The sequence below is a fragment of the Empidonax traillii genome, unplaced genomic scaffold (assembly GCF_003031625.1).
Source record: "Empidonax traillii isolate 1590-97213 ecotype Southwest subspecies unplaced genomic scaffold, ASM303162v1 scaffold1075:size332216, whole genome shotgun sequence".
Taxonomy (NCBI): Eukaryota; Metazoa; Chordata; class Aves; order Passeriformes; family Tyrannidae; genus Empidonax; species Empidonax traillii.
The window spans coordinates 285,789-312,685 of NW_020956268.1; the positions used below are offsets into that span (position 1 = coordinate 285,789).

The 26,897-nt window shown below is 38.0% G+C and overlaps 1 protein-coding gene across 1 annotated transcript; it reads right to left on the reverse strand.

The window, feature by feature from the left end:
* Nucleotides 1-1,610: 1,610 nt before the first annotated feature.
* Nucleotides 1,611-26,656, reverse strand: LOC114068510 (cadherin-like and PC-esterase domain-containing protein 1; the record flags this gene model as incomplete). Its single annotated transcript, XM_027904683.1, has 7 exons — nucleotides 1,611-2,368; nucleotides 7,129-7,275; nucleotides 8,973-9,060; nucleotides 9,838-9,939; nucleotides 10,202-10,422; nucleotides 19,790-19,926; nucleotides 26,539-26,656. Coding segments are annotated over 7 exons (1,041 nt in total), but the record flags the coding sequence as incomplete, so codon positions are not given.
* Between the last annotated feature and the right edge of the window lie 241 nt (nucleotides 26,657-26,897).

Genomic DNA, 26,897 nt, shown 5'->3' on the forward strand with positions numbered 1-26,897 from the left:
GATTTAAATGAGCTACCATAAAAAAACCATCTTAACAGAAGCAGAATTGCAATACACCTATTATTGATCATCTTAATACTGAAGACATCTGGCTGTATTTTGCATCTACTACTAATAATGACATGATATTGTATCCTTCAGCTTTAAGGCTGTGCAGCCCTGGAATTCCAAACCCAAGAGAATATATTATATCATTTGCATACAATTATATTCTTTAGATAATCATATTGCTGAAAAACAAATGCTGTTTTTTCCATATTTATGCATAGCTTCTGACCCACCTTTCAAGCAAAGCTCCACACCAGGGAAAACCTTACACACAAATTTGGGGACATTTACTGTAAGAAATCAGCAGCATATTATACAGAAACAGAGTTAATCACACCATCTCACTAAATGTGAGTAATCGTCTAAATTAGGAACTTTTTCAGCATAATGGAAGGTCTACTAAACTAGATGTGCCAGATCCTCTTTTTGAGGATACTCCTATCACCTAGGAAGCCAAACTCCATACTGCATAACAATTTCCCATTGTATCCCTACATATCTCACCTTAAGGAGTATGAATTCACAAAACTATGGCTGGGCACGCAGACTGTTGAGTTTAAGGATCTTTGGCAAATCCCAAAGGTTGTGTCATGAACTGTTAGCCCTACTTCTACTAGCACTATTAAGGTAAATGAGATGATGATTCCTTGCTATAATTTTTTTATTCTGTGACAGGCTATGAGGCTTCCTTTCCCAAATTAGGAGCTAATGGAGGGAAAGCACGACACAGAGCTCAGCAGGTCTTTTGTTAGAGCTGCACTTCCCTGGTTCAGACTCCCTTCTCTAGTGATAGTGGGAGAGAGCAGTGCCTTGATTGCCTGCTGCATGACTGGATTAATAAAAATCCATAACTGGATAATTAGTAGGGACAATAGTCTTACAGGTTGCCATTAACCTGTCACCCAGCTGTCAAACCTTGGTTTCCCATCACGGCACCACAACTGTGAATGAGTGGGTTGCCAACACCGTGGCAGGGGACCAGCAGACAGCCTCTCCCTGGGGCTTCACTCGCAGAAGGTCTGCAAACATTGCTGATGTAGCTGGGCTCCAGCATGAAGCTACAGTTCAGAGAAGGTCTGAACTGAAACTAGCATTCATAAAAGGTCTTGCCCCTGCCAAGCATGGGATGCTGTTTGTAAATCTCAGGCTGCCATTGCATCACACGCTCCTCATGACAGATTAATAACCAGATCCTGAAGTTTTTATGTGTGCTTGCAAAGGGGATTTTTCTTATGTTTATGGTATTGGCTTCACACATTGGCAAGTATTTTATGAAAATCATGAAGGAAACAGCACTTCCATGTGGGAAGAATACTTGCTTGGCTCACAGGCCAAGGTAGACACTGAAGCACTTATCTAAGTGTTCTTCTTGCACATAGGCACTCTCCTAAACTGGAACCATAAATAAAGTTATGTTAACAAATTCATTATACTTACATGTTACATTGAAACAGATACAATCATTCTCAAGTGTAAGTAATCTATCTCTCTATTAGCTTTAGAACATGCAAAAAAATAGAGTAGATATCTCTTCCATCTAAGATATAGAGAAGTGTGTTTTCACTAAAACCACTAGAGTTCAAACTTGGCATCATCAGTAAAATGCTACAGACATTTTGAATTGTATGTGGCTAAATAGAAAATGTTTGATATTCAAGGGAAATCTATCCACATAAAAATAAAACTCTTTAAAATGGAATGTTGTCAGTTTCTAAATACATTCAAATATTACAGTGTCTCTATAAATAGAAAACTATATAGTGCTGAAGAACTGAAGCAGTCCTTTCCAAATGTTCAAGTAAATATATTTCTCTCACTTTACTATCATTAATACACAGTTGCTTGAGCTACAGCTGTTCTAGTCTTTGGCAACAGTTCAAGTAACTTCCTCTCTTTTCTCCACCTTCAGTTTTGACACAACAGAGTCACTAGGGCATATCTTAGTTTCATAATGTTTTTGAAAAAATATCACATCCCAAACTGTTTGTGTTTGTTCAGTCAATCAAGGAAGCATGTCAAAATTCTCCATGATCCTTCAATTGTCACTCATGTAGTGGTACTTCTCTAGTGCCAGCACTACATCCAAGAGAGGCTATGTGCTGACAAGCTCCCTCTTACTTGCACAGAGCCTGCTGAGAAGGATTTCAGAATATACTTGATTTATTGGACCTCGGACATGATATGGGGACTGAGAATTTGTTGCATAGTCCTGCAGTTGTGATAGTTTGCTTTGACTGCTGAAATACTTCCCCAGTGTATAGTGTCTTGATAACGTCATTGTTATGTGTGGCCGTTCTTCAGAGGGATTGGATTTCACCACCTGCAAAAGAAGTGACATATGTGAGTGCTTTCTGCCTGCACCTAAAAAGACAGATACACAGCTGTGTGCACAGAAATGCTGAGGCAGTTGTGCACAAAGCGGGTTCTGATATTCTTACCTTGAGCTGCAACTTGCTCGCAAACAGTATTTTAATGGCCAGCTTGTTATGTTACATACAAAAGTGCAAGATCTTCAGTCTAGAAATCTCAGTGCATAGGCCCATTATACTCAGTTGATTCTGTAATGCTAATTCTAATGTATATTAGATTCTGCTTACTTCATTAGTGACAGTTTATGGAAAACAGTAAAATTCATATTCGACATCTTCTCTGTATATTCAGCATGTGAAAAAACAAAGGACAGCCCCAAACTGCAGAAAGGTTTAAATTCTAGTCTGATATTAAGCACTGGAGGAACAAATGTTGTGACTCAGCTAAGAGCCTTGTCTGAACTATGAGAATGTCTCACTCTAAGGTCTCGATGCAAACCTGGCCCATCCCCATGGTGAGATGAAAGCACTTCTGTGTCATGTTTCTCCAAGAAGGGAGGTATGGTGCAATTTAACATCCCTGTGCCCAGGGCCTCACAGTGAGATAACCACAACACGATTCAGTAACTAGTGCCAAAGAATGCTTCACCTTGGCCCCTCAAATATGTATAAAGCTCTGGGATTATCAGGTTCAGTTTGTATGGAATAAACAAATGCCTATGGGACTAATAAGAGAGAAAGTGAAAGGTATGGTTGTCAGGAGCCTAATGACTGGGGAGGGTGGTCTCCTGTGAAATGCTGAAGGTCTTGTCTCAGTGAACACTCAGTTACTGATGAATAATGAAGCAACTTCAAGAGGCTAAACTCTAGAACCTTGCGCATATGCAGGACAGAAGACCTCAGCCCCAGCAGTGGCAAATCCAGAGAAAAGAGAAAAGGAGACAAGTGGTTAACTTATTTTTTAAAAAGTAAATATATGCTGATTTGATAGCTCTGATGCCCATCATTTTTCCTGCTATATCAATCACAGCAGACACTTGAAAACGCAGAATTCATTTATTAATGCACGTATTTATTCAGAAACATGTTAGTTTTTAAAAAAATATAAGGTATATTTACTGCCACTGAACAATCAGCATAAATGTTTATATGTAGTGAATCTCATAATAAATGAGACAAATCATACAAAATTAAGTGTGAGTGAAGGAGTAACAAGTGCAAAGGATTGAAAAAATGAGCAGAGAGGCTATGAGGACGCTAGCTGAACTGAAAAAAGACCAGGAACTACCCATGTAGAAAATTAATATATCCTCTGATCAATTTGATACAGCTAAGTGAAGGGCTATTATTTCTTTTTATTTAATTACTGCAGGTTCATTTTTCTAAATTAGTGCCTTAGATCTTACAACTATTTTAAAATTATGCCACCTTGAACCAATCACCCCAACTGCATTCCTGTTAGGCATAATCTCCCAGGAATGCAATCTAATGTTCATCCAGCAGTCATCCAGCCACTGATTAAGATATGAAAATCCCGAGATTGCTAGTTTCTATGTTGTGACCATGATTTCATTGCCATTAAAATAGGAAATAAATCTAATTTAAAAATAGCTTCTATAATGGTCTTTGTAAGTGCTGCCCAATCTACTTCTCCTTAAGCATTTTAAAAGAATGAGGTAAATAAAAAATCAAGTTTGCACATGTGCACAGAACTAGAAGTACGTTTGGGCAGCAAGTACCAGGGTTACGCAAGATAGTTTGTCTCAGCTCAACATAATCCCTTTGAAAGCCCAGATCCCTTGGCAATCTGAGTAAAGATTGTAGGGTCTACAGAGGTGCAGATTTCTATGCTATCAGGCTCACCCTGAAGACCCACTGAAGTGGGTTGGTGGGAACTCCACTAATTTTTGAGGACAATCAGGGGAAATAACTTTCTCTTCAGTCAGATAATGAGAACTAAATGAGAACTGCTGAGGGCATTTCAGTTCTTGTTTTTTGACTGCATGGAATGGCCAATCCCTCCTTCCCATACAGCCATGATTTAGCTCAGATGGCAATTATAGGGGGGAGTCATCTTCTGGGCATTTAGGAATGTCATTTTTTTAAGAGAAAGAAAGTGAAAGTACAAAGGAATAGATTTAATCTATCTCGTCTGGTTTCAGAAAACATGAAAAGTCCTGGAGTTTTACATAGTGTTCTTGGCTCTATCCTCAGAGGCAAAATGCCATTTTTCCTAGTGCAAACTGCTTCAGCACCTGATGAAACTCCACTTGCCAGGATGCCAATATGCAGAAATAAGCTGAAGACAAAACTGTTAAAACTAACAAGGTATCAAAAGCATTCAAGGATTTTCTGTTTGCTTTCCTCAAGGATCAAGTCTGGGTTTTAGTGGCTGATGGATTCTCCTGGGCATATCTGCACCTCTTTCAGGCACAATGACCTCTCAAGCCTCATTAGCAACAGCTTTGTGGGTCAAATTCTGCACTGATCCTCCCCAGAAACACATACTTTCTGTTGAGATTCTTCCAGCAGAGAAACAAGACCAAATCTGAACATGAGCTCATACAAAATGATGGAGGAGTGCATGAAAAATGCTGATGGTCGATCACGCCCTCCTGTTTTTGACCTGGTTCCATACAAAACATCTGAAACATTTCACTTTGAAGCTCTTCTTTTTGCTTGTAAGATCTGTGGAAATGGCAAGCATCAGCAGTGACCCACAAAGATACCAACATCTGTGCTCTAGACAAAGAAAGGTCAAAACTTTCTGGGTAAAATGGAGGGAGGCATTTACTCCATGGGATGATTTATCCATCACATAAATATCTGCTCTGTGACTTACTCCCGCTTTTCCAGCTCCATTTGTACTGAGCTGTGTTTGTACCTCTCAAGTTCTGAGCAGAATAGATTAAAGGACTGGTTAACTAGCCACACCTGCTGATTTTGGTCCCAAAGCACTACAGAGGCCATGGCAAAGGGCTGAAAACATGTGAGCTGCTGGGGAGCTGGGGTGGAAACCAGCTGTGAGGCTAACACATGGCACTAGAGATCAGATGGATCTGACAACACTCCCAAACTTGTGCTCTGTCCCAGGGAACCTCATATCGGAGCAGAGTCCCAACCAGTTCCAGCCAATTAACTCCCCAGACTTTTTGGAAATGCATTTGTTGTCTGGCAGACTGTGTCTGAGATAAAATTTCTACCTGTGTTTTTAAGGAGAAAAATCAAAGCGTTATAGTTATTAATTGTTTTCTTCTGCTGTGGCTGAGAGAGTTAAATATAATCCACGGGCTACAAGAAAATAGACTTGCTACACATATGCAGACACCACAAGGACACTCCGGAGCCTGTGCTTGAATTTTACAATCATCACCACTGAATTTCAGTTTGTTTAGTTTAAACTACTCCTAGGTTTAATTAGCCACAGGATATTTTGGTTTCCAGTGTATACTGTGGGTGTCTGATGAAGGAAACTTTATTTTTAGATTGTTGCTTTTTTAGGATCTTTAAGGAAAATATATCATAACTGTCCTGAAATTTTTTACAGCAAAAATTAGTACCTCCACTTCATTCCTGGTGCCATGGCCCACCTTTGTACCTGCAAAACTCTACAGAGCTTCTCTGCTAACCCTGAACACGTTCAGGTCCTGGGAACAAGTTTGGCCAAGAGTGAGGCTTACAGAAAAATTGGTATGACTTGGCAAAATAAGCAAAGGGAGTTTATCCTTGAGAGGTTTGGAAATTATTTGGTGGTCTCTCTTACTTAAAGTACTTTATTTTGACAGAAAACTAAATATTAAAATCATGCTGAAAAAATACTGGTATTTAACTTGTGTGGTGCTAGTCTTTTTTAACATTTTAACATTTATGCACTTTTGATAACTCTAATAAAAAATAAATCCTAGGATTATGAAACATTATAAATTTATTAACTCTTGATTTCAGAGAGCTATCTTTCTTCGCATTCTTTTTCCCCCTCCGGTTTTAACTTCTGTGTAACAGTTTGTTCTCATTCTGTATCTCATTCTATCAAAACTTTCACCTCTCTTTTGCTCACTCAGAGAAAATGCAATCTTTCTGAAAGATATGACAATCACAGTCTTATGGTTCTGAACAGATTTTAGCTAAATAACCTGTGGTAGTTTCCTAATCTTTTGTTAAACAATCCAGATTCAGTTCATAAGAATGAAGAACCCTGTAGCATCACAAGCAATTTCTCACTTACACTTCTGTTTGTATAGTTGGTTACTGTAACTATCCCAGAAATTTTTTTTCTCAGACAAAGGAAAACAGATACATAACAGTGAGATTGGTCCTTCAATTTTAAGCTCCATTTTAATTGTATTTTTGGTTCGATGTGAGTGTGCTGAGCTGCTCAGCTGGGAAGCCATCAGACAAAAACCTGTGAGACTGAGGTACAGTAAAAAGACAAACAGTCCATGAAGAAGCAGCAGGGTTATATAACACATAACAAATAACATAAGAACCTGGAAACTGTGCAGAATCATTTATATGAGTTACCTTTGCAGAAGAACATATTTATTTTTATTTTGAGGAATCATCACTATAGCAGTTCAGCCTGTTGCTGCGTCACCTTACACTCTAAGCAGTGAGGGGCAAGTGCCCTCTACAAACTGCTACACCTACAATCTGTATTCAGGCCTAACTCTGAGTCACAAATGCTAACCTCACTGCATAGCTTTTTGTTTCTAAGCACTTGGCAGGTAAAATATCTTAAATACCTGGAAATTATATAAGTGTAAATTATTACCTCATGGAAATGACAACCGCACTTCCCTTGTAGGAATTCCTTGTAACGTCCCATGGTGATGACAAAGGTGTCTACCACTTCATAGCCCAATTTTTTTGCTGTATCCAGAATAATCAAGTTTTCATTCCACAGGTTTTGTATTTGTGCCTGCATTCCAGATAAAATATTGCAATCTCTTGTCAGAAAGGCTGTTTAAGGGGTATTGTGTCATGGAGATGTATAACAAAACTGCATTTTCAATAAGCAATGATGTTATACTTCAGGCATGAATTACTATAAATTCACTCTTGGAAATAGCTACTCCTCCAAGGCTGTTGTAGATTTTTGCAGAAATTACAATATCTTTTCAGTAGTTGTACAGCTTCCTTTATAGGAAGATTTCAAGGTTTTTTAAAGTATAATTACTGAGTAATGGTTATACTGAAGAACAGATTATTATTTCTGAAGATTCTGCAGGAAGGCCAAGAATAGAAAAAAATTTAGCCATAAAGGGGGCAAGGCAGTGGATTTGACACTGCAGATAGAAGAGCTTTGAGAGCAGCTGCGGTAGTTCTGAAGCCTAGAGGACCCAAACCACATGGGTAATTTGGCATAAGATTCCAGTTGAAAGAGAAAAGAATGTCAGTTATTCACCATAGTTGATTTCTGGAGTTTTGCCAATTTTCTGAATAAAAAACAAAAAAAAAAAAAAAAGAAAAAGGTACTCCTCAGAAGCCTTTAATAGTCTTTCTATCCTTGCCTCACTGCATCAAAATTCTTCTTCCTCCTAGGACTGAAGTCTGCTGAAACCTATGGCAGGAGCTATGAAAATGTTTCTTCATGTTGATGACAACAATTTCCCTACGGTATTCTATTGTGGTCATCCAGATAAATTAAGAAAACAGTTTGAATCAATAAGAAGACATTCAATAGAGAGAAGGTAGATAAATAGTTAGAGGGAAAGAATGGGCAAAATCAGACAGGATAGTCTCTGCAGCAGAAAGAGGGGTGAGAGTAGCAGTAAGTCACACACTGAATACAGCAGTGTGTTATGGTTGCAAAAAGACGTGGGCACCAGTCCCCAGTGTGAAAGGAGTGCTGTACATAATCTATGAAAGCTAATAATTTTCTCTTTTCGACACCTGTGAATAGCTGGAGCATGACACACAGTGCTGGCAGGCATCATTCACTCCATTCTGCCCTCCAGTGCTTCTCATCCATGCATTTTATGTGTAGGGAATAGAGAATCAATGTCCAAATTGTACATAAAAATATTGAATTGAATGAGTTACAAAAGCTCATTGAAATCAGCCCATTTGTTACTCTGAGGGTTTTGGATATGATTTAAACTAACTGTAACATATAATTAACATACAAATAACAGGCTGGATTCACCGGTACATTCCAGCTGCTCTGTAATGTTCTGGTTTCACAGGTGAGTTAAGTTAGATTTATGAGAGTTATGCAATGCAGCCAGACCAGTAAATCTGATCCAGCAGTAAACATGGAGGAAGCCTGGGAAGGGCCTATGCTCAACGTGGTACAAGGAGCAATCTGCTTATCCCTAGCACGATTTCTCAGTTTGGATAACAGGATTAATATTGGAACTTCTTCTGGTTCTTGGGATGGCTGACCAAGCACAGCATCTCCAATGGCTCTCTGATTGCAATGTAATCCTTAAAATAAGGCAAATTGATTTGAATACATATAAGTAAGCTGTATGAGCAAATACAAACATGAATCTTTCTTTGATCCACTTAAAGCTTGCTCAGCAGAGGTTGTAACACATTTTGACCAAACAGCAAAATTAATGCTGAAATTACAAGTTTTCCATGAAAATACATTCAAAATGTACTATAGCTTACCTGTGATAGAGAATGTATTCCATCCACTGGGAGGTGAAAGCCCATCCCTATGGATTTGATAATTACCAGGATATTTGATAGATTTTCCCTGTTTGGCAAATTAAAAAGGAAAAAAAGAAATAACATTTTAGTCATAGAATCACAGAATATGCTGAGTTGGAAGGGACCCATAAGAATCATCAAGTCCAACCCTTAGTCCTGCACAGGACCATCCCAAGAGTCCCACCATGTGCCTCAGAGTATCATTCAAACACTTCTTGAACTCTGGCAGGTTTGGTGCTGTGACCACTTCCCTGGGGAGTCTGTTCCAGTGCCCAACCACCCTCTGCATGAAGAACCTTTTTCTAATATCCAACCTAAACCTCCCTGACACAGCTTCAGGCTATTCCCTTGGGTCCTGTCACTGGTCACCATAGAGAAGAGGTTGGTGTCTGCCCCTCCTCCTCCTCTCACAAGGAAGTTGTAACCGCAGTGAGGTCTCCCCTCAGTCTCCTCTTCTCCAGGCTGAAGAGACCAAGTGACCTCACAGGGCTTCCCCTCAAGGCCCTTCCTTCACCATCTTCATTGCCCTTCTTTGGACACTCTCCAATAGCTTAATATCTATCTTATACTGTGTTGTCCAAAACTGCACACAATATTCAAGGTGAGGCTGCACCATTGCAGAGTAGAGCAGGACACTGCTGTAGCCTCACCTTGAATATTTACTTAAAAGAAACATCAAAAGACAATGTATATTTATTTTTTTAAACGCCACTTAAGTGCACACCCATGAGAAAACAAATGAAATGTTTTGTTTAAAAATTTTTGTTGTTTCTCATAATTTATCGTATCAAAACTTGGAATAACACCAAGTACATGGCATTACCTGCTCAACACCTTTTGGATAATTTGCAGGTGATTGGAATTAAGCCACTGAACACCACCTACAATTAATACAGTCTGGTCTGTGTTCTCCAGGGGACGTGATCTGAAACCCAGAAAAGAAAAACAACACATCTTGCTTTAAAACAGATGGCAAACATTTTAACTGCATTGCATTGCATTTCACTGAACTGTATCTGGCCACCCTGATCAGAGGCCTGATGTAATTTTCTACTATTTTTTAATCACACAACACGGTCTGCACATGTTATGCTTAATTGTTTACTGTCTTTAATTGTGAAATGTGTTAAACACATTTATGTGAATAGAACAACACAAACAAGGGTAAAATAGAGTTTGTACAATACCTCCGCAGCAGCTGTTCCAGTGCTTTTTCAAAAGTTGGTCTCCGGTTTGCATTCATCCAGAACTGGGGGTAGTAGGAGTAACTGATAAATGTTTTCCCCTCATTGATATTATGATAACATTTAACATCATGAGTCTTTTGCCATTCCTGAAGAGTTTTATTCACTCTTTCTATTAGATAGTACATCATCCCTCTGTTAGTTGAGTCACCTATAAAAAGAATCTTTAGATGGAAAAAAAGATGACTTAGAAGTTGTACAATCCAGAAACCAAAAGCTTAGAAAAGAATACAGCTACTCAGGAGGTCTTTAAACCCTTCTCATAATGTTCAAGTAATACCTCTGTGAGCTGCCTGTTCTCCAGACCTAACATCTCAATACTAAAGTTCTCCTTTAGAAAAAGAAAAAGCTATATTATGTTTCAAAGACAAAAAGTGCAGGTTATAGATGGCTATAGCTGCACAATTAGCCCCATATTTTTCATCCTTGGTGATAATTTCTTTTGTTTATCTGTATATTTCCTTCCAATTGCTACTGCACAACTGCTCTCATAATTGTTCACAGCTTCCTCCTTTTTTCCTTCAGTTTTTCCATGTCATTTGTTCCTACACAGCATGTCTTGATTAATGTCTGCCTTCTGTAAAGGGAGCTAGAAATACTGTCAGGATGACAAGTACTTTAAGTCTAGCAGTTTTGCTGGGCTACTCTGAACTTGCAAATGAAGGAAGTCAAATTTGGGCTTGTTCCTATTCATTCTTACACTCCTCTGACAAATCAAACATCTCTGTATTTGGAGACCACAGAACTTAGAGTGGTTTTTTTTTTTTATGCAATTGCTCTATTTTTAGTGCATAGGACTAGCAGTTCCTTCTGCAGGTAAGCAATGACAAAATAGTATGAGAACCCAGCTTCACTGTGGTTTGCCAATGAAACTGTGTGCATAATCAATTACCACAGTCACCTCAGCCAGAAGTCCACACTGAGGAGCAAAAATGTAAAACTGGGAATCAGAAACCCCATAGAACCATAGCATAGTAACAGCCCTGTTCTCTGCACAACAGTGTGCAGCTTCTCCTGCCTCCTCTGGCACTCAGGGTAGTTGGCACCCTGTAATCTGGTGTTTTGTTGTTTCATTTCTTAATTTGGTTTGGGGTTTGATGTTTCACCACTTCCAGATTGAATATTTGATTATGCAAATAAAATTAAGACTACACAAGACTACATGCTTAAGATACATATCCAAAGTGTTTTTTTAGAGACTCTATGTGGTGGAAGCATCTTGGACTTCACTCATCTAATACGTATCTATTTATCTATTCCCTTAAGGAATATTACAGTTTTGGAAACTGATTCCACTTCCCACTATTAACCTATTGTGATTAAAAATAAGTCACAACAGTGTACCAATGACACTTCCCACAGAACAGAAGCAATTTCAGATGAATGTACCCTAATCTGGTGTTGGGGCCAAGAAAGGGCACAGCAATGCCTTCAGCTTCCCATGCCCTGCCCATTGTGGGCTGCAGAGCAGCCCTTGACAGATTAGGTTTGGTAGCAAACAAATTAAAACTAGCACCAAGTGCATAGAGGCTCTTCTACCTCCTGTCCTGGACCTCTCAAAGCTGCTCCATAGAGAAAATTCTTAAACAGCTGCTGTTCATGTTTGTACTAAACAAGAACTTCTCTCACATGCAAGGTGGTTTCCAGCTTTTCACACTGTGTCAGAAGAAAACCCTTTAAACCAAGTATAACATGGCACACAGAAGTCAAGGATCCTTGGATCCCTGAAAGGACCAGTTGAATATTCTGTCTTTCCCTCTCTGACAGACACAAACATGCACACAATTATTTACAATTAGGAAGACGGTTCATGCTTAGGATATGTCCTAATGCTAACGTAGATAACCTTGAGGTTTTAAACAACAATTCTTTTAGCTTGCAAAATCTCCTAATTTCTTCAGTCTGCCTATATCCATGTCTCTTAATCTCGATTTCCATCACTGTAGTATCTAGATGTATATCTATTTAAAAAGTAGTTCTCAGATAATAGCAGGCAAGGATATCATTAGCTTGTAATGTGGGTGAGAACATTTCTGTGAAAGCACAACACATCATTAGCAGAATAACAAACAGGCACTACCAAGTTACACACATAGAGCAACTGGTAGAACATACAAGATTGTTTCTCTTCTAGTAACATACAACACTATTGCCTTATCACAGCACATGGGAATTGCAAAGGAGCATATTCAGCTATAACCCTAAATTGGTAGATGTGGCATTTTTATCTCATTCTTCATTCTACTGTGATAAGGATTCTCATGGACATTTTCTCCTAACTGTATTTGGTCTAATCTCATCTACCACTCCTTTCAAATAGCATGACAAAAACCTTCATGACAAAAAGGAGAGAGGAACTATGGCTAAGACCAATGAAAATGATGCACAGATATCTTTTTTGCCAACACTGTGCATTTACTATCAACTTAAGTGTGAAGTGTCATGCTAAAGATTTACAAAGTCTCAAACATGGCAGAGCATCAAAGACTAAGATCAACTCATTGGTCTCCTTCCTATTCTTTTGATGTGTCAAAATTAGAGCAAAATACGCACACACATCCCAATTTACACTACTAAACAATTTAGCCTTCTAGGGCTTTACAATTTCTATACCTAAACAAGCATACACATATAAACCATGGATCCATGAATGAATTTTCAAGCCTTCCCTGGGGTAGCTAGCTGGCCAGGTTTGCAGATGGAAGGGTACTGTGTGCAGTCATTTAGTCAATCAGTATCAGGAGAGACAAGTTAGGTACAATTATGTCTTAAAGTGGCAGTTCTAGTCCATAAATGCCATGGCACCATATGAAAATATCAGGTGGGCTTTAGCATAGTTGTTGTCCTGATGTTCTGAGAATGTTATGGAGCTGACAGGAGCCAGAGCAGATTCCTTTAGATAGTCAGTATAACAGGATGAAACAGGTAACTGTTACAGCCCTGACATACTTGAAATATCATCATAAGATTGATGAGACTGCACACAGCCTATCTCCAAAGGATGTTGTGTCTCAGAACATCTCCATTTCACTCTTAAGTGAGCTTGTTATGAGATGGTGAAGCAGGAGGGCAGGAAATTATGTCAGACAGCTAATGCTGTTAAGTGTCCATCTGGGAACATATACTTATTTCTAGGAGAAGATGTGTCTGAACATGATGAGTCAGGATTGAGACAGAAGGCAACATCACACTGGGGAGGAATACAAGTTGTTTCACTTGTAAATTAACACAGATTCTCAGAAACAGGTCGACTAAGAGGATACTTGAGACTTGATGTAAGTGGGGAAGAAAGAAATGAGCCAAAGTGGACTTGTGGATGTACAGAAAGGCAGATAAAAAGAGTAGGTGACCCTCAAAGATGTCAGCCAATTACAGAACCATAGGAGCTTTCAGTGAAGAAGTCTGGCTGTTCAAATAGATAAGAGCTACATCATTGTATCACTGGAATCAAGCAAATTTGTTTAACTCCAGCTACATCTTTCACAGTGAAATTACAGCATTGTTGAGAGGTATGTCATTAACATTAGGACTGCAGTATCTGAAACCTTTGATCCCTGCTCTCTAGCTCTAAAGTCTATTTGCAGTCATCACAGGAGGGTATCAGCAGTCATCCTCTGTAGACCATGTGTGCTGGGATATTGAAGGGAATGTTCTGCCATAGGTCCAGAGAAGATGTCAAGCAGAAAGATAGGTGTGCATTCCTTCTAATCCAGTGCACCCCAGGCTGGCGGATGAATAGCAAATCACTAGCAAATCTGCATACATACTGCATTCATTCATTAAGACTTTGTCTACATCCAACAATCTGCTTCTAACTATTGGTTCAACCATGCTGTGAGATGTGTAAATCCTGGAAAAATAAACAAATTCTTCTCCCTAAAGAAAAAATAAATTAGGTGGAAGAAGAGGACACCCACAGGTAATCCTACCTGCTTTTCAAATTGCCCTTGTGCAGAGCTGATCAAGCACATTTTGTTGTGGTATGCAAACCATCAGAAAGAATCTTTCAAAATTCATGTTCTGCAAATTAGTTTCATTTTCAGCAAACACTTGGAAGTCTCAAAAGTTAAAATAAGTGGTGTTTAGCTCGAGAAAGAAAACCTATGTACTTCAGCTAACCCAAGAGCTTTGATGAATTAATCATTCAATGTAATTGAATGCGTGGCAACTATAGCCCCATTTATTTCTATACACTTGCATGAACTCACTGTAGCTGCATGTACCATGTGGTATTTAATATGATTTCTACCAAAGGCTCTAGGGATGACTATTACAATAATGAGGAAGATGATGGCTCAGGTGTGTAGAATATGTCATATCTCTTTTTTTTTTTTTTTTACTCGTCTGGCACAAGGCTTAGTCATGTACTGTTCAAGTTGATGAGGATTTGTTTGCAGGATGACTAAATGATCAGGCATATATAAGGTTATAATTTCACCAGACAAAGAACAACACTTTCACACAGACAGATGTTTTCAGTGTCTTCTCTTGCAGACATTTTGTGTGAAAAATTCCATTATGGCTTAAAGGCTTTGAAAGATTGTGTAAGCATAGTGGAATTCAATTCTTAACCAGACCTATCATTATAAATTAACCACACTTAGGAAATTTAAACACCTGTAAGTTCAAAACACCACTTAACTCTAAGATATTATAAAGAAATTATAAGCTAAAATTCCTGTTTTAACAGCTGAATTTTAAGCACTTCAGCAAATATTGTCTTTTCATATTTCCTGTTCTTAATTACACATGGCTCAATGGTACTTAATTATAAGACTAAACTCTGGTTAGTATTTCTCAATGATAAGCAAAATATATATCCCTCCTGCTGTTGAGGCCAATTTTCTATACGCTGCTAATTGGGTAAATAATAACCTGTTAGAACCCATTTTCCTCCATCCATTTTTAAAATCCATTGTACAAAATTCAAAGCATCGTCTTAATACAATTGTATATGTCTTACAGTAAGAAGTCGTTAACCACAGTTAGAGAGAATTTTGTTGAGCCAATATAATACAGATATAACATTTTTTATTCTGACTACCACTTTCTTTGATTCAATTAGAATATACACATGGAGTTCCCTAAGAATGACGTAGTCTGCATTTCATTACCCTTAGAGTTTAAAATGGAGGAGAAAAAAGTCTGCAGATATGAAAAGTGGACTGAAGGAAAATCTATTCAGCCAGAGCAACCTTAACCACAGCACTTCAAAATTTTCATGTTTACTGTGTTTGAAATGCAAACATATATCAAACATACTATTCTTGCTAACATATCATAAAGCAAAATAAGACCTCATAAAACTGTTTTTGTGCACATATATCCTTTCTTATGTCTCTCATCAGCCTGAATGTTATTGTTTCACTACAGGTGGTCTTACATTTTTATGAAACAAAGTGTCCTGGTTTTGGCTGGGGTAGAGGTAATTTTCTTCCTAGTAGCTGTTACAGTCCTGTGGTTTGGATTCAGAACGAGAATAATGTTGATAATACACTGATGTTTTAGTTGTTGCTGAGCATTGCTTACACTAAGTCAAGGACTTTTCAGATTCTTGTTCTGCCCTGCCAGCAAGGAGGGTCGGCAGCACAAGAAGCTAGGAGGGGACACCCTGGATAACTGAACCCAGCTGGCCAAAGGGATATTCCAAACCATAGGGCATCATGTTGAACAATGAAACTGAGGGGAACTGGCTGGGGGATGACAACCTCTGCTCAGGGACTGGCTGGCCGCTGGTCAGTGGGTGGTGTGAAATAGCATTGCGTATCACTTCCTTTGTATATTTTTATCATTATTATTTTCCCCTCTTCATCCGTTCTGCTAAACTGTCTTTTTTTTCAACCCATGAGTTTTACTATTTTTTCTGATTCTATCCCTCATCCCACTGTGGGGCAGTGAATGAATGGCTGTGGGGTGTTTAGCTGCCTGCCAGGTTAAACAACACCACACAGAAATAACTTAGCTCAAGCACAGTTCTATAAGCATACAAACTAAAATAGCAGTCAGTGATGATTGAAATCAACAGGAAGTCACAGCCAGGGAAAATTAATTTCTCTTATAGAGAAAGGAGATTACAATTTTACAGATGAGCTTTGGAAAACAAATAAATTCTAACATAAGACATGAAAGCAGTCTGGAGTTGGAAAACAAATTAGAAAGCATTTTTGAAGGTTTAATTATGATGCAGATAGGAAAGAAGTGGTCTGCTTGGGTGATCATAAATATATTTTAGAAATATTGGCAAATGAATAAAAGAAACTAATGAGCAAGAGATATCTATGTGCTGCATTTTATCAATGTTCTATGAAACATGAGAAAAACAGAAGGATTGCACTTAAAGATACAGTTGATCTTCAACGTGCTGCATTTCAAACAAAAAGAACATTCACTTTATCCTATTTCATCACCCCAGCCCGCACTTGTGCTTGGGATTGCCCTGACACAGGTGCAGGACCTTGCACTTGGCCTTGTTGAAGTCCATGAGGCACAGAAGCCCACCTCTCAAGCCCGTCAGGGTTCCTCTGGATGGCATTCCTACCCTCCTGCAAGTTGACTCTGCCACACAGCTGGGTGGCAAACTTACTGAGGATGCACTTGATCCCACTTTCCATGTTAAACGGCACTGGTCTCAGTACCCCTGAGGCCCATCATTTGTCACTGCTCTCCACTCAGACATTGAGCCACTAAACACAACTCTTTGAGTGCCACCACTCAGTTAATTTTTTATGCACTGAATGTTCTATCTATCAAATTCTTGTCTCTCCAGTTTAAAGGCAAGGATTTCATGCAGTATACAGTGTCAAATGCTTTACACAAACGATGTTTTAAATGGTAAGAAGTATAGCCAGCAGATCAAAATCCTGAAAATAAATCATATTTTTTTCCAGGACAAAAATCAGAAACTTTACTCTAGTGAATCAAAAATGTCACTACTTGCTTTATCTATGACTCCTGGTGCAATTTTGCATGTCTGAATTTTTTATGAAGGTATTCAAGGGTGTATTTCAGTCACAGAGGGCTGTTAGAGTTTTGACAGTAGGTATAATGTCATTGGACCCAAAGAGGCTACAGAAATATTCCTCTACTTTCCTGAGAAAGGATTGGTAATTATCTGGGGTTTATAGAGGTTTTATTGCCTTAATTCAGAATAAAATTTCAGGAAGAATTCAGATGTAGATACACGAGTCCTTCCTAAAGAATTATGAACTGCTGAGACCGCAGATACACAAGCTGAATATTCAAAAACCCTGAATACAGAGATATACAGGTTAGTTGAGCCCTTTTTGAGAAGTGGACATGCAAATGAGTTGTGCTGTTTTTAGGCAACTTCAGCAAATGACAATGTAAATCAAAGAGCATTCTAGATTATCTCAGTGTCCTCACTTGGACTGATGACTTTTGCACCTGTTTTGCACTCATGCTTTTTTTTTTTGCTATCTGATTACATTTCTAGCATTGAAACCTGTTTCTGGAAACTAAGATGTCTGTAGTACTTAAAGACAAGGTATGAAATGCATTGAAACTAAAATCGCAAATGAGGAAATATAATTATTTATAGGTGTTTATAAAAATTCCTTGTGTAATAAAAATGTATTTACTCACAAGAATTATATCTTGTGATATAATTATGATATAATTATTATATGATATGTGATATAATTCTGATTATATCAGAATTATACTACTGGCTACTCAGTAGCTCGTCCATAAAAGATTTGGGTTTCTTAAACATATAAGACAGGCAAAAGTCTTTTGCAGGGACCCCCTGAAATTTTTTTCTTCTACTACATTGCTTAGACTGTGTAAAGTAATTCTAAAGTTTGACTTACAACAGGCAATATCAGGATCTTATCAGCCAAGCAGGGAACCATTTTTATTCATCTACGTTTACTATGAAGAAATTCTCTCTTAGTTCTTAAGTTCTACTGAAACAGGGGAGTTAACCCATACTCTACCTTTATTCATTTGGTGAAAGAAGCAAAAATGCTATTGCAAAACATCACACAAAGTTAAAATCACTACAAATTGATGACAAAAAGGGAAAATATAGGAGAGAAAGATATAGGGGAAAGGTTCCAAAAGGGGAACATACTTTAGAGTAATGACTTAAAAAGAATAAACCAGTTAAATGGACATCTGTGCAAAGATAACAGGAGTGATTCAGCAGGTTTCTACAGAGCAGAAAAGGTTATCAGTCAGGTAACTTATGTAAAAGTTATAGGATAGGAAACAAGTGCAATTAGTCTTACAGGGATTTTTCTTGCAAGGTGTTAATCATGTAGGATCTGAGTCTCATCTGACACTAGAATAGATCAGTGACCTCAGAGAGTCAGAACATCATGGAAGTTGAATTAAGAAATTAAGCTCACAGTCATTTCATATACTTGGTTTTAATGGACTCTTAGCAAATGCTTTTGACACTGGTGAATGTGAGTGGTCAGATTCATGAGGTGGGAACATCAGCAAATCCTCCCAGCAATACTCTGGCAATCCACTTCCAAAGTAGCATATTGTTCCTCCGTTGTCCTTCAACTGCCTGACCAAAAGGGTGTTTGCTTATTGAAGCAGCCTGATGTCCATGGAAATTAAAGACCAAAGCAAAGCTATCAATTTCTTGTCTATTTTTGCTGTGGTCAATCCAGAAGTGCTTGTTTTGTACATGAGGTGCAAATCAAGCCTCTACTCTGTCATATAAACAATATTATTTTAGAAAAATATGTTAAGAGAAATGCACAGCTCTATAGTAATTGAGAAAACCGCATGCAGAAATAAAGCCAAATTGCAATAAAGTACTTTTTGCAGGGCAAGAAATTACCAGAAATTAAGAAGAAAATGTTAATTGAAAAACTATTATTTTTGTATTTGTCTATCTAGAAATGTTCTTCGATTTTATCAAAATGCCACTTTTAGTTACTGTTTTCTTAACTAGGTAATACACTTTAACATCTTTATAACAATTAATTACTTACTTTCTGGATACTTGTATCCTCAGTAAGGTACCTGAGCCTCAGATCAGAGCTCTCTCTCAACAGTTTTACAGTCATAGCATGCTTATTAAGGAGACCTTGTATTTCCAAGCAATCACCTTAGAAGCTTCACTAAAAGAAAAGAATGTGCAAGAAGACTTGGTAAGATTAGTGTGCACAAGCAATGCCATGCATTAGGTATGCAGAAGAAGAAAACCAACTTGCATGTCAAATGTGAGACAAACTGTGACAACGCAAATCCATTTTGCCATCCTTGTGTACTCACTGCAGGTCTGACTGGTAGCCACATACACCATAGGTCTTGAAACTTCACTGGTGTGACCTAAGATCCTATGTGAAATGGCAGCAGACAACTGCCTCTGCGTATGAGGCTAAATTATGGATAATGGTTGATTTTTGTCCCTGTTGATTTTTCATCTGAATATTTTTCCAGTTATAATAAAAAGGGATTTTTCTCACACATCAATCATAAAAATATTTTGAAATCTTCACGACTAATATCCAGGTAAATAAAATTAATTAAAATGTAAAACCTATTACATACCCTTCTGCCCTCCACACAGCGCTGGAGCTCGGGCTTGGCTAGCACAGAGTGTCGGCAGCCATGGGGCTGCCACGTTATTTCTCTCCAGTCACAGGTCCTGTTGTCAGAGCAGCTGAGGCAAGGGACAATCCACTGCCCTGGAAAACAGCAATGGGAAGTGATTACCTCCTCTGTATTTTTGTGAGTGGTTTTATTACCCAGGAAGCAAGATATTTTTCAGGATTTTGTCATGGGAGTTTTTCCAAAATTAAATGCCCTCTAACCCTTTTGAGACTATTGCCTTCCACTATGTCATGCCCTTTTCATTTAGCTAGGGTGGGAGTTATTCCTTTCCCTGAAAGAGCTGTGAATGCTCAAATCTGGCAGCTGTTCATGGGTTCATTTCTCAGTTCATGTTGCCTTCTTGTAGCACCTTGTCCTTTTTCAAGAGAAGGGATACAAGAAAGGGAAAAGTTGTGAGGAGGCCAAATGCAAAAAGAAAATATTCACATTCAGAAGTGTCTAAAGACAAGGTTTGTTCTCATCTACAACTAAACATTTAAAGGTTGGTGGCTGGTTGAGTATATATATATATATATATAGAGAGAGAGTACCCAAAAGAAAAATGAAGCAGGATGAAGACTTTCCCCCTAAAAAACTAACTTCTTTAGTTTGTGAGAGTTCATAGAACTGTCCCAGACTGCACTATTTCAGAAGATGACAGTAAGGTGAGATGAATAATGTATGTGATTTATTAGAGCATTATCCTTATTTTCAAAACTTATTTTGCAGGAGCATAAAGTGGGATCACCAAAAGTCAGTGGGTGTTAACAACCCCTTACCTAAGGTTGAACGGTTTTATTATTTTGTTTTCTAAAATTATGCCTTTCCAAAATCCTACTGGAAGCCTGAAGGATTTAATCTCTCAAGAAAGACAGAAAACTTTTGAGTAGCCTTTATATTCAGATCAACAAAAGAAACACTTTTTCTAGCCCATATAAGTGCACAGTACTGACACCTCTCAGGGTCTATGTAGCTCCGCTAGCAAAACCTACTTTTGTTCTGATTAAAGGCATTAGACAAGGAAGAGTGCAGAGACCCCAAATCCTTGTGTCAATGCTATCAGGCCTTACTAACACAGACGGGTTTCTCACCAGAGCCTAGAAAATAGCCCCAAAAGCAAATGTTTGCGGAGTAGACCTGGCCTTAGAGTTTTTGCCAGCGCTGCTGTCGGGCAGCAGCTCAGCAGCCAGCTGGGTGTGATGGATTGCTGCTGCACAAGAAGCCCCAGCAAAAACCGCAAGGCTGAACACTGACATTTTTTTATCAGGCCAGGGACTGAGGGGGTTACTGAGCAAAGCAACCCTGAAGGATGCCAGCGGCCTTGGGAGACTCAGCTGCTACCTCAGGAGCAAGGCAATTTCCAGGGAGACAGCCTGTGCCTGAACTTAGCCAAAAATCCAAGTGAATGTGCTTTGGAAAGTAGCAGAGGGAGTTGTCTTAGCAGATAAAGAAGTCCTTCCAGACAAAAGCATCAAGAATTGTTTGTATGGGAGCCCACACAGGTACATCTAAAGACAGAATACATTCCACAGTGCCAGGACCGTGCAACGCTACTTACTGTGTACCCTGCCCTGATGCACTTGCAGATGATGTGGACCAAATTATGGCAGACTGAACCTAAAGAAAAGCCTGGACACTGGCTTTTACCATGTTGTGGGTCAGTGAGGATAACCAGACTCCTTCGGTTCCCATGGTCACGAGTGCCTCATGAAGGCTGTGCTGGGCAAGTAGACCAGCTCACAGTATGGAGGAAGGGGGGAAGGAAGGAAACTCAGGATCATGGTGGTAGAGTGCAAGCAGGAAGATAGAGATGCTCTGTGCTTCTTGCTCAGAGGAGTTTCAAACTTGCATTTTCTGCATCCTAATCACCTAGCTATTAGGAAAAACATTTCCCACTCTTATCAGGGTGGGAAATCTCATTTTTAAAGTTAAAAATTCATTAGGACAGGAAAATAACATGCTTGTAATATGGTATTTTTAATGTAAAAACAGAGACCTGAACTTTGGCCCCTGGACAAGATCCTATGTAGACTTTTTATCAAGGGGTTAAATTGAATATTTATCTAAAGGTACAAAGTGGATAACCAGATTCTGGAGCACGGAGCGCTCTTCCAAATGAATGTCCTGCTCAGCTGGGAAACCAAAGGCTGAATTTAGACAATTCCTATTGCTTGTAGCCTCCCAGTGAATCTCTGTTGTGAATCTCTTATTCGTGCTGACCATCCCTTGGCTTTGAGGTCGTTTGTTCCAGGTTGTGGTCTACTGGCCACCACTGGGGCCAGGAATGCTCTGACCCTCCAATTGCCCTCTATTGCTGCAGTGGATCTTGCCCTTAGCTCCCTCTGCACCCACTTTGCAATCCATGACTAAAGAGTCATTCTCAGCTTCATAGCAGTTGTATGAAGAGACTGAAAAGTGCTAGGTCTCAGATAACCCAGCAACCTTTGCTATGCAAACACCTTTTACTGCTTTGTGCTTTTTTGAGTAACAGAGCAGGGACAGAAGGGTTGGTTGTTTTGAAGTCTGGACTCTGAGATTGCTGTTGTGGAGCTCTTCATAAATGATCTGAGAGTTGTTTTCGGCAGTGTTTTATATTTTAGAATTATATGAAAACTGAGTATTTTTTCCTGATTTTGTAATTTTCCTTTCACACCAAATACAAAAAAGTTCTGGCAATGTCTCCAACATATGAGATCCCTTATTTTATGGAATTTTCTTTTTAACATTACATACATTTATGAGCTGATCTGGTTTTAGGTAATAAACTAGAAAAGTAGAACTATATAAAATGAATGTTGAGGAGCCAAAATATCTGAACAATAAAAGTTTATACCTTGGCAATTGTAAGTGATAAGTACCTCTTGAAAAGTTTCTTTTAAATAGCTTGATTTATATTCAATAGTTCTCTTGGTATATTAAGAAAAAAGAGGCCATTTTTTGGCATATACTAAAGATTAGTAGTAAATAGAAAAAGATTTGAAAATAAGGATATATGGAGACAAACTAATGTGCATAGGAAGCACTAACGTTTAACAGTAACAGAATATTTGCAGGTTTTATATTTACAGAACTTTTTCAAAGGAAGCATCTAAATTTATACATTTTGGAACCAAGTATTATGAGCATTTCCTGCTTTAACTTCACAACAGTTAGTCAATGAATTCTCAGCCTTCAAGAGTAGGATTGTGTTAAAAGAGAAAATGAATCTCACATAAAAAGATGAAGATCATTAATAGTAAAAAATTGCAAACAATATTACTTTGGAAATTAATTGTAAGTTGCTTTTCCCCCATTTATACAAGTTAGCAGCACACATTGCAGCTTTCAGCACCATTTCAATCAGGCTGCATGTTGTGGTGCTTCAGTCAAAAGAGTTAGCATTACATTTACCAGACAAGGGCAAGTTTACCTACAATTCAGTGAAAGAGAGAGGGAAAGAGAGAGGCACTGTTAGTTTCTTCACAAATTAAAAACTAGAATAATCAAAGTTTTATGCAAGCCTGTAAGTAGGAGGTTTCCACAGGAAGAGTGAAAGGAAACTGGATTTTTGGCTCGTTAGAGCAGTTATAAATTGCAGACAAAAATCTGCTTGAGATATGAGATTAAACATTGCCAGTACTCCCTAAAACTGTTCTCATAAAATGACTTGAAAATATAGTTTAAAAATAATTAATCAGGATTGTTGATTTTTTATTTTAAAAATATTACCCCAAAGTTAAAAGTTTCAGCCAATATAGGATGTACATTTAATCTGATAGTTTTGTTTCTTCTTTTAGCCTCTTTTATTTTTATTCATCCTTTTCCATTTTCATAGCCACATACGCATATGTTATGTTTTCAAATTTAAAATCAGTTTTTTCTCTATAGTGCCAAACAATCATCCATATAAAGAGAAAAAAGTATTCTATCCTGATTACTCAAAATCAAAACATTTAACCTACACTGATGTGAAAGATAGTTTGTTGATTTATGACTAGTTTACTTTTGCATTTGGTGTTTATTTGGCACCCTAAGACTTTTAAAAAGCTTTTTCTCTGTGATAAGGCAATGGAAATATTTTTTATTTTGGTTTTAGCTCCATTTATGAAAAACAAAAGTAAAAATTGCTTTTAAAGGGCATTATTTGCTTAGACCTATGGACTTATGTCTGAACGGAGATTTATTCCTTGTAACCAAAGAAGGCATTAAGTTTGTTGTACATCCGGTAATGTCTCTGTTGGACCCAAAGCCAGATAGGTATTGAATGCAGAGAGAGCTTACACAGATTTATGTTACACTGGATACAGTTGTAGGAAATGTGGAAAGTGGGATATAGCTAAAACATACACGTCACAGAAGCAGGGCAGAACATTAGAAGTGAATCTGTGATCTCTTACCGACAAGATTTTTGTAATTGTCTGCAAACCACATTTCCACAGACAGTAGTAGCAGGAATTTGGGGGTTTCTCATGGTTTCAGCTCACTCTCTCTCTGAGGAGCCAAATACACTGTTAATGGTTGCTGACATCTGTGTTATTGATAATACAGCAATACTGAAGAAAGAGCTAATTTTCCTATGATAGCCTGGTTCAGACCCCATGTGAATCAAGGGAGATTTTCTGAAAGAAAAAAGTGGGTTTTTGTGCTTTAGAAGTTGTAATTTCATTCTATGATGTAAACAAGAAGGAAAGAAATTTCCACTGTTGAATATTCCAATTTGCATTTAGTGATTAGAGAGAGAGTAAGAAAGAGAAAGAAATGGTGTAAATTAAATGTATATTTTGTAAGGTGCTGAGCTTCCTCCAAAGAATAGTGCCATGGTAACTAGGAGAGGAGGAAGCAACTTCTGCCTTTGGTTAGACCCTGAACTACTGTCCCTGCTCTACATCAAAGGATTAGAAATCAGGCATGAAATCCAAGTTGTATGGAATTGCAAAGCAGACTTCTAATTTTTACCATTATTGTCACAGGAGGGAAGGTTTCATCTCTGTCTCTGCTGCTCCACCTCAGACTTTGTCCATGTATGCGCAAACACAAGCATTTATCAGCATAGATAGATTTTGCTGAAGTTTTTGCTGAAGATTCTGCAGAAGTTTTGAGTTGTCTTCTGAGGGGAAATGACATTGCTTGGCTCTTCTGAAACTTTAACTTATTTAAGTGAAAGAATTGTTTTTGCTTTAGCAGGGAATTTGCCATTGCTTCCATATGTGTTAGGAAAATGTTCACTGCCAGGATTGGTATACCATTTGGTTATTACAAATTTGGGATGATTTTCCATATAAAGACATGCTTTCTAGTTGCAGGTTGAAATTGTGACGCAGAGTAAAACTACATGGCCACTTGTTGCCAGATACTGCAAACCCCAGTTCTGTGCTCATTAGACACCTGACAGTCTTCACTTTATAAGCACATATTATCTTTCCCTGTTTAATATACTTTTCCTTTGAGACTGCATCTCCTGAAGTTTGCTTGAAATTTATTTGTGTATAGTATTCACAATAAGGCTATAAAAGATATTTTATATTCAGCCTCATTTAGCTAGATACAGTATTCAAAAGGAATATGCTATACATCAGAAGAAAGACTGTGCGCCCCAGAAGGATTCAGTGGATTTGATCTGGGCTTTCTAGTCACAAATATTATGTCCTGATATAGTGGCATAGGATGATTCATAACTTGTGTAATTAAAATACACTGCTAGGTACAACAGTGTCTCTTTTGTGCCTTCCCTCTGTATAACATAAATTTAATATATGCCTCTTTTTCATATGAAATGATGCATTCAGGCAGTTCCCACATTCTTGTAACTTTTTATTGATGATTCCATGAGTTTGTGCAAATTTACTGCTGTGGGAAGCTGCTTCTGTCTACGGCAAGATAAAGAATACAGTAGACCATGAAGGAGTATTGGGCTATTTTTCATTTCTCTAATAAAGGATTGAACAAAGTTAATTACTGTCTAATACAACAACAACTTAAGCTATGAATAAGACCACACACCTGAGTAGTTAAAGTACACCTGAATAAATCTTCATGCAACTGTGACCTTAAAATGAGTACATCCCTGACAGTCTGTTGCACTCTGAGTTCACACTAAACCAAAGACATGCCTTGATTGTATTGCTTATTGTAGAATTTTTGACTTGTCCATCTTGTTTTTTAAGGTATCAATATATGTAAAACTAAAAACTGGTTTTGTGTCTCCGATATATAAATGGAAGTATAAAATTCAAATGGATCAAAATGTTGTGTTCTTTTTCTAAAGTTAATTTTTGAGAAGAAAATCCCTTCAAGTTAGAAGAAAACATCTGAGATTGTCTCAGTTGGTTAGAGCAGGGTTCTAATAATGCCAAGGTATGCCAAGATACCTGTATGGGCCGTTCACTTAAGAGCTGGACTCAGTGATCCTTGTGGATCCTTTCCAACTCAGAATGTTCTGTGATTCTGTGATTTTTATTTGAATTGGTTTCAATAGAAATATTTCAATGCATTTTAAAGGCTGCATGGCAATAACACAAGCAACGGTGGATCATTGGTTAGAAACTTACTAAACAAAACATTCTCACATAAGCTAATTACCTGATTTTAAAAATCAGTAACTGTTACAAGCGATTAGTTTGATTTATAGGTTAGTGCATGTCTATAACAGAAAGTAAATGCTGTTTCTAGTTTTTCTTTGATGAGGTGCGTGAGTTTAATTTTCAGAAGAAAAGGGAAAAAGAACAAACCTTTTGCGTCTCCAGCTTCACAGGTCTTAAACACCGTCTGTGAAATTGCCGAGAGGTATTCGTGAGACAGAGGCTGCAAGCCACAGGACTCCTCTGGGTGAATTTTGGAACCACAGTCCTGAATTAAAATAAAATATGTGAAAATGACTGCAGTGTGCCCATCCACATGACTTTGAAATCCTCTTCAAGGACATTTAAAGAGGAAAAAAAACATATTTGGGGTTGGTTCTGCACTTCATTCATCCTTTGGTCTTCAATATATAGCTTAACACGAAATTTAGAATTCTTTTTCCATTCAGACCAGGGTTTTATAATAAATTATCCTAATCCACAGTAAACACACAAGATACTATATTTGC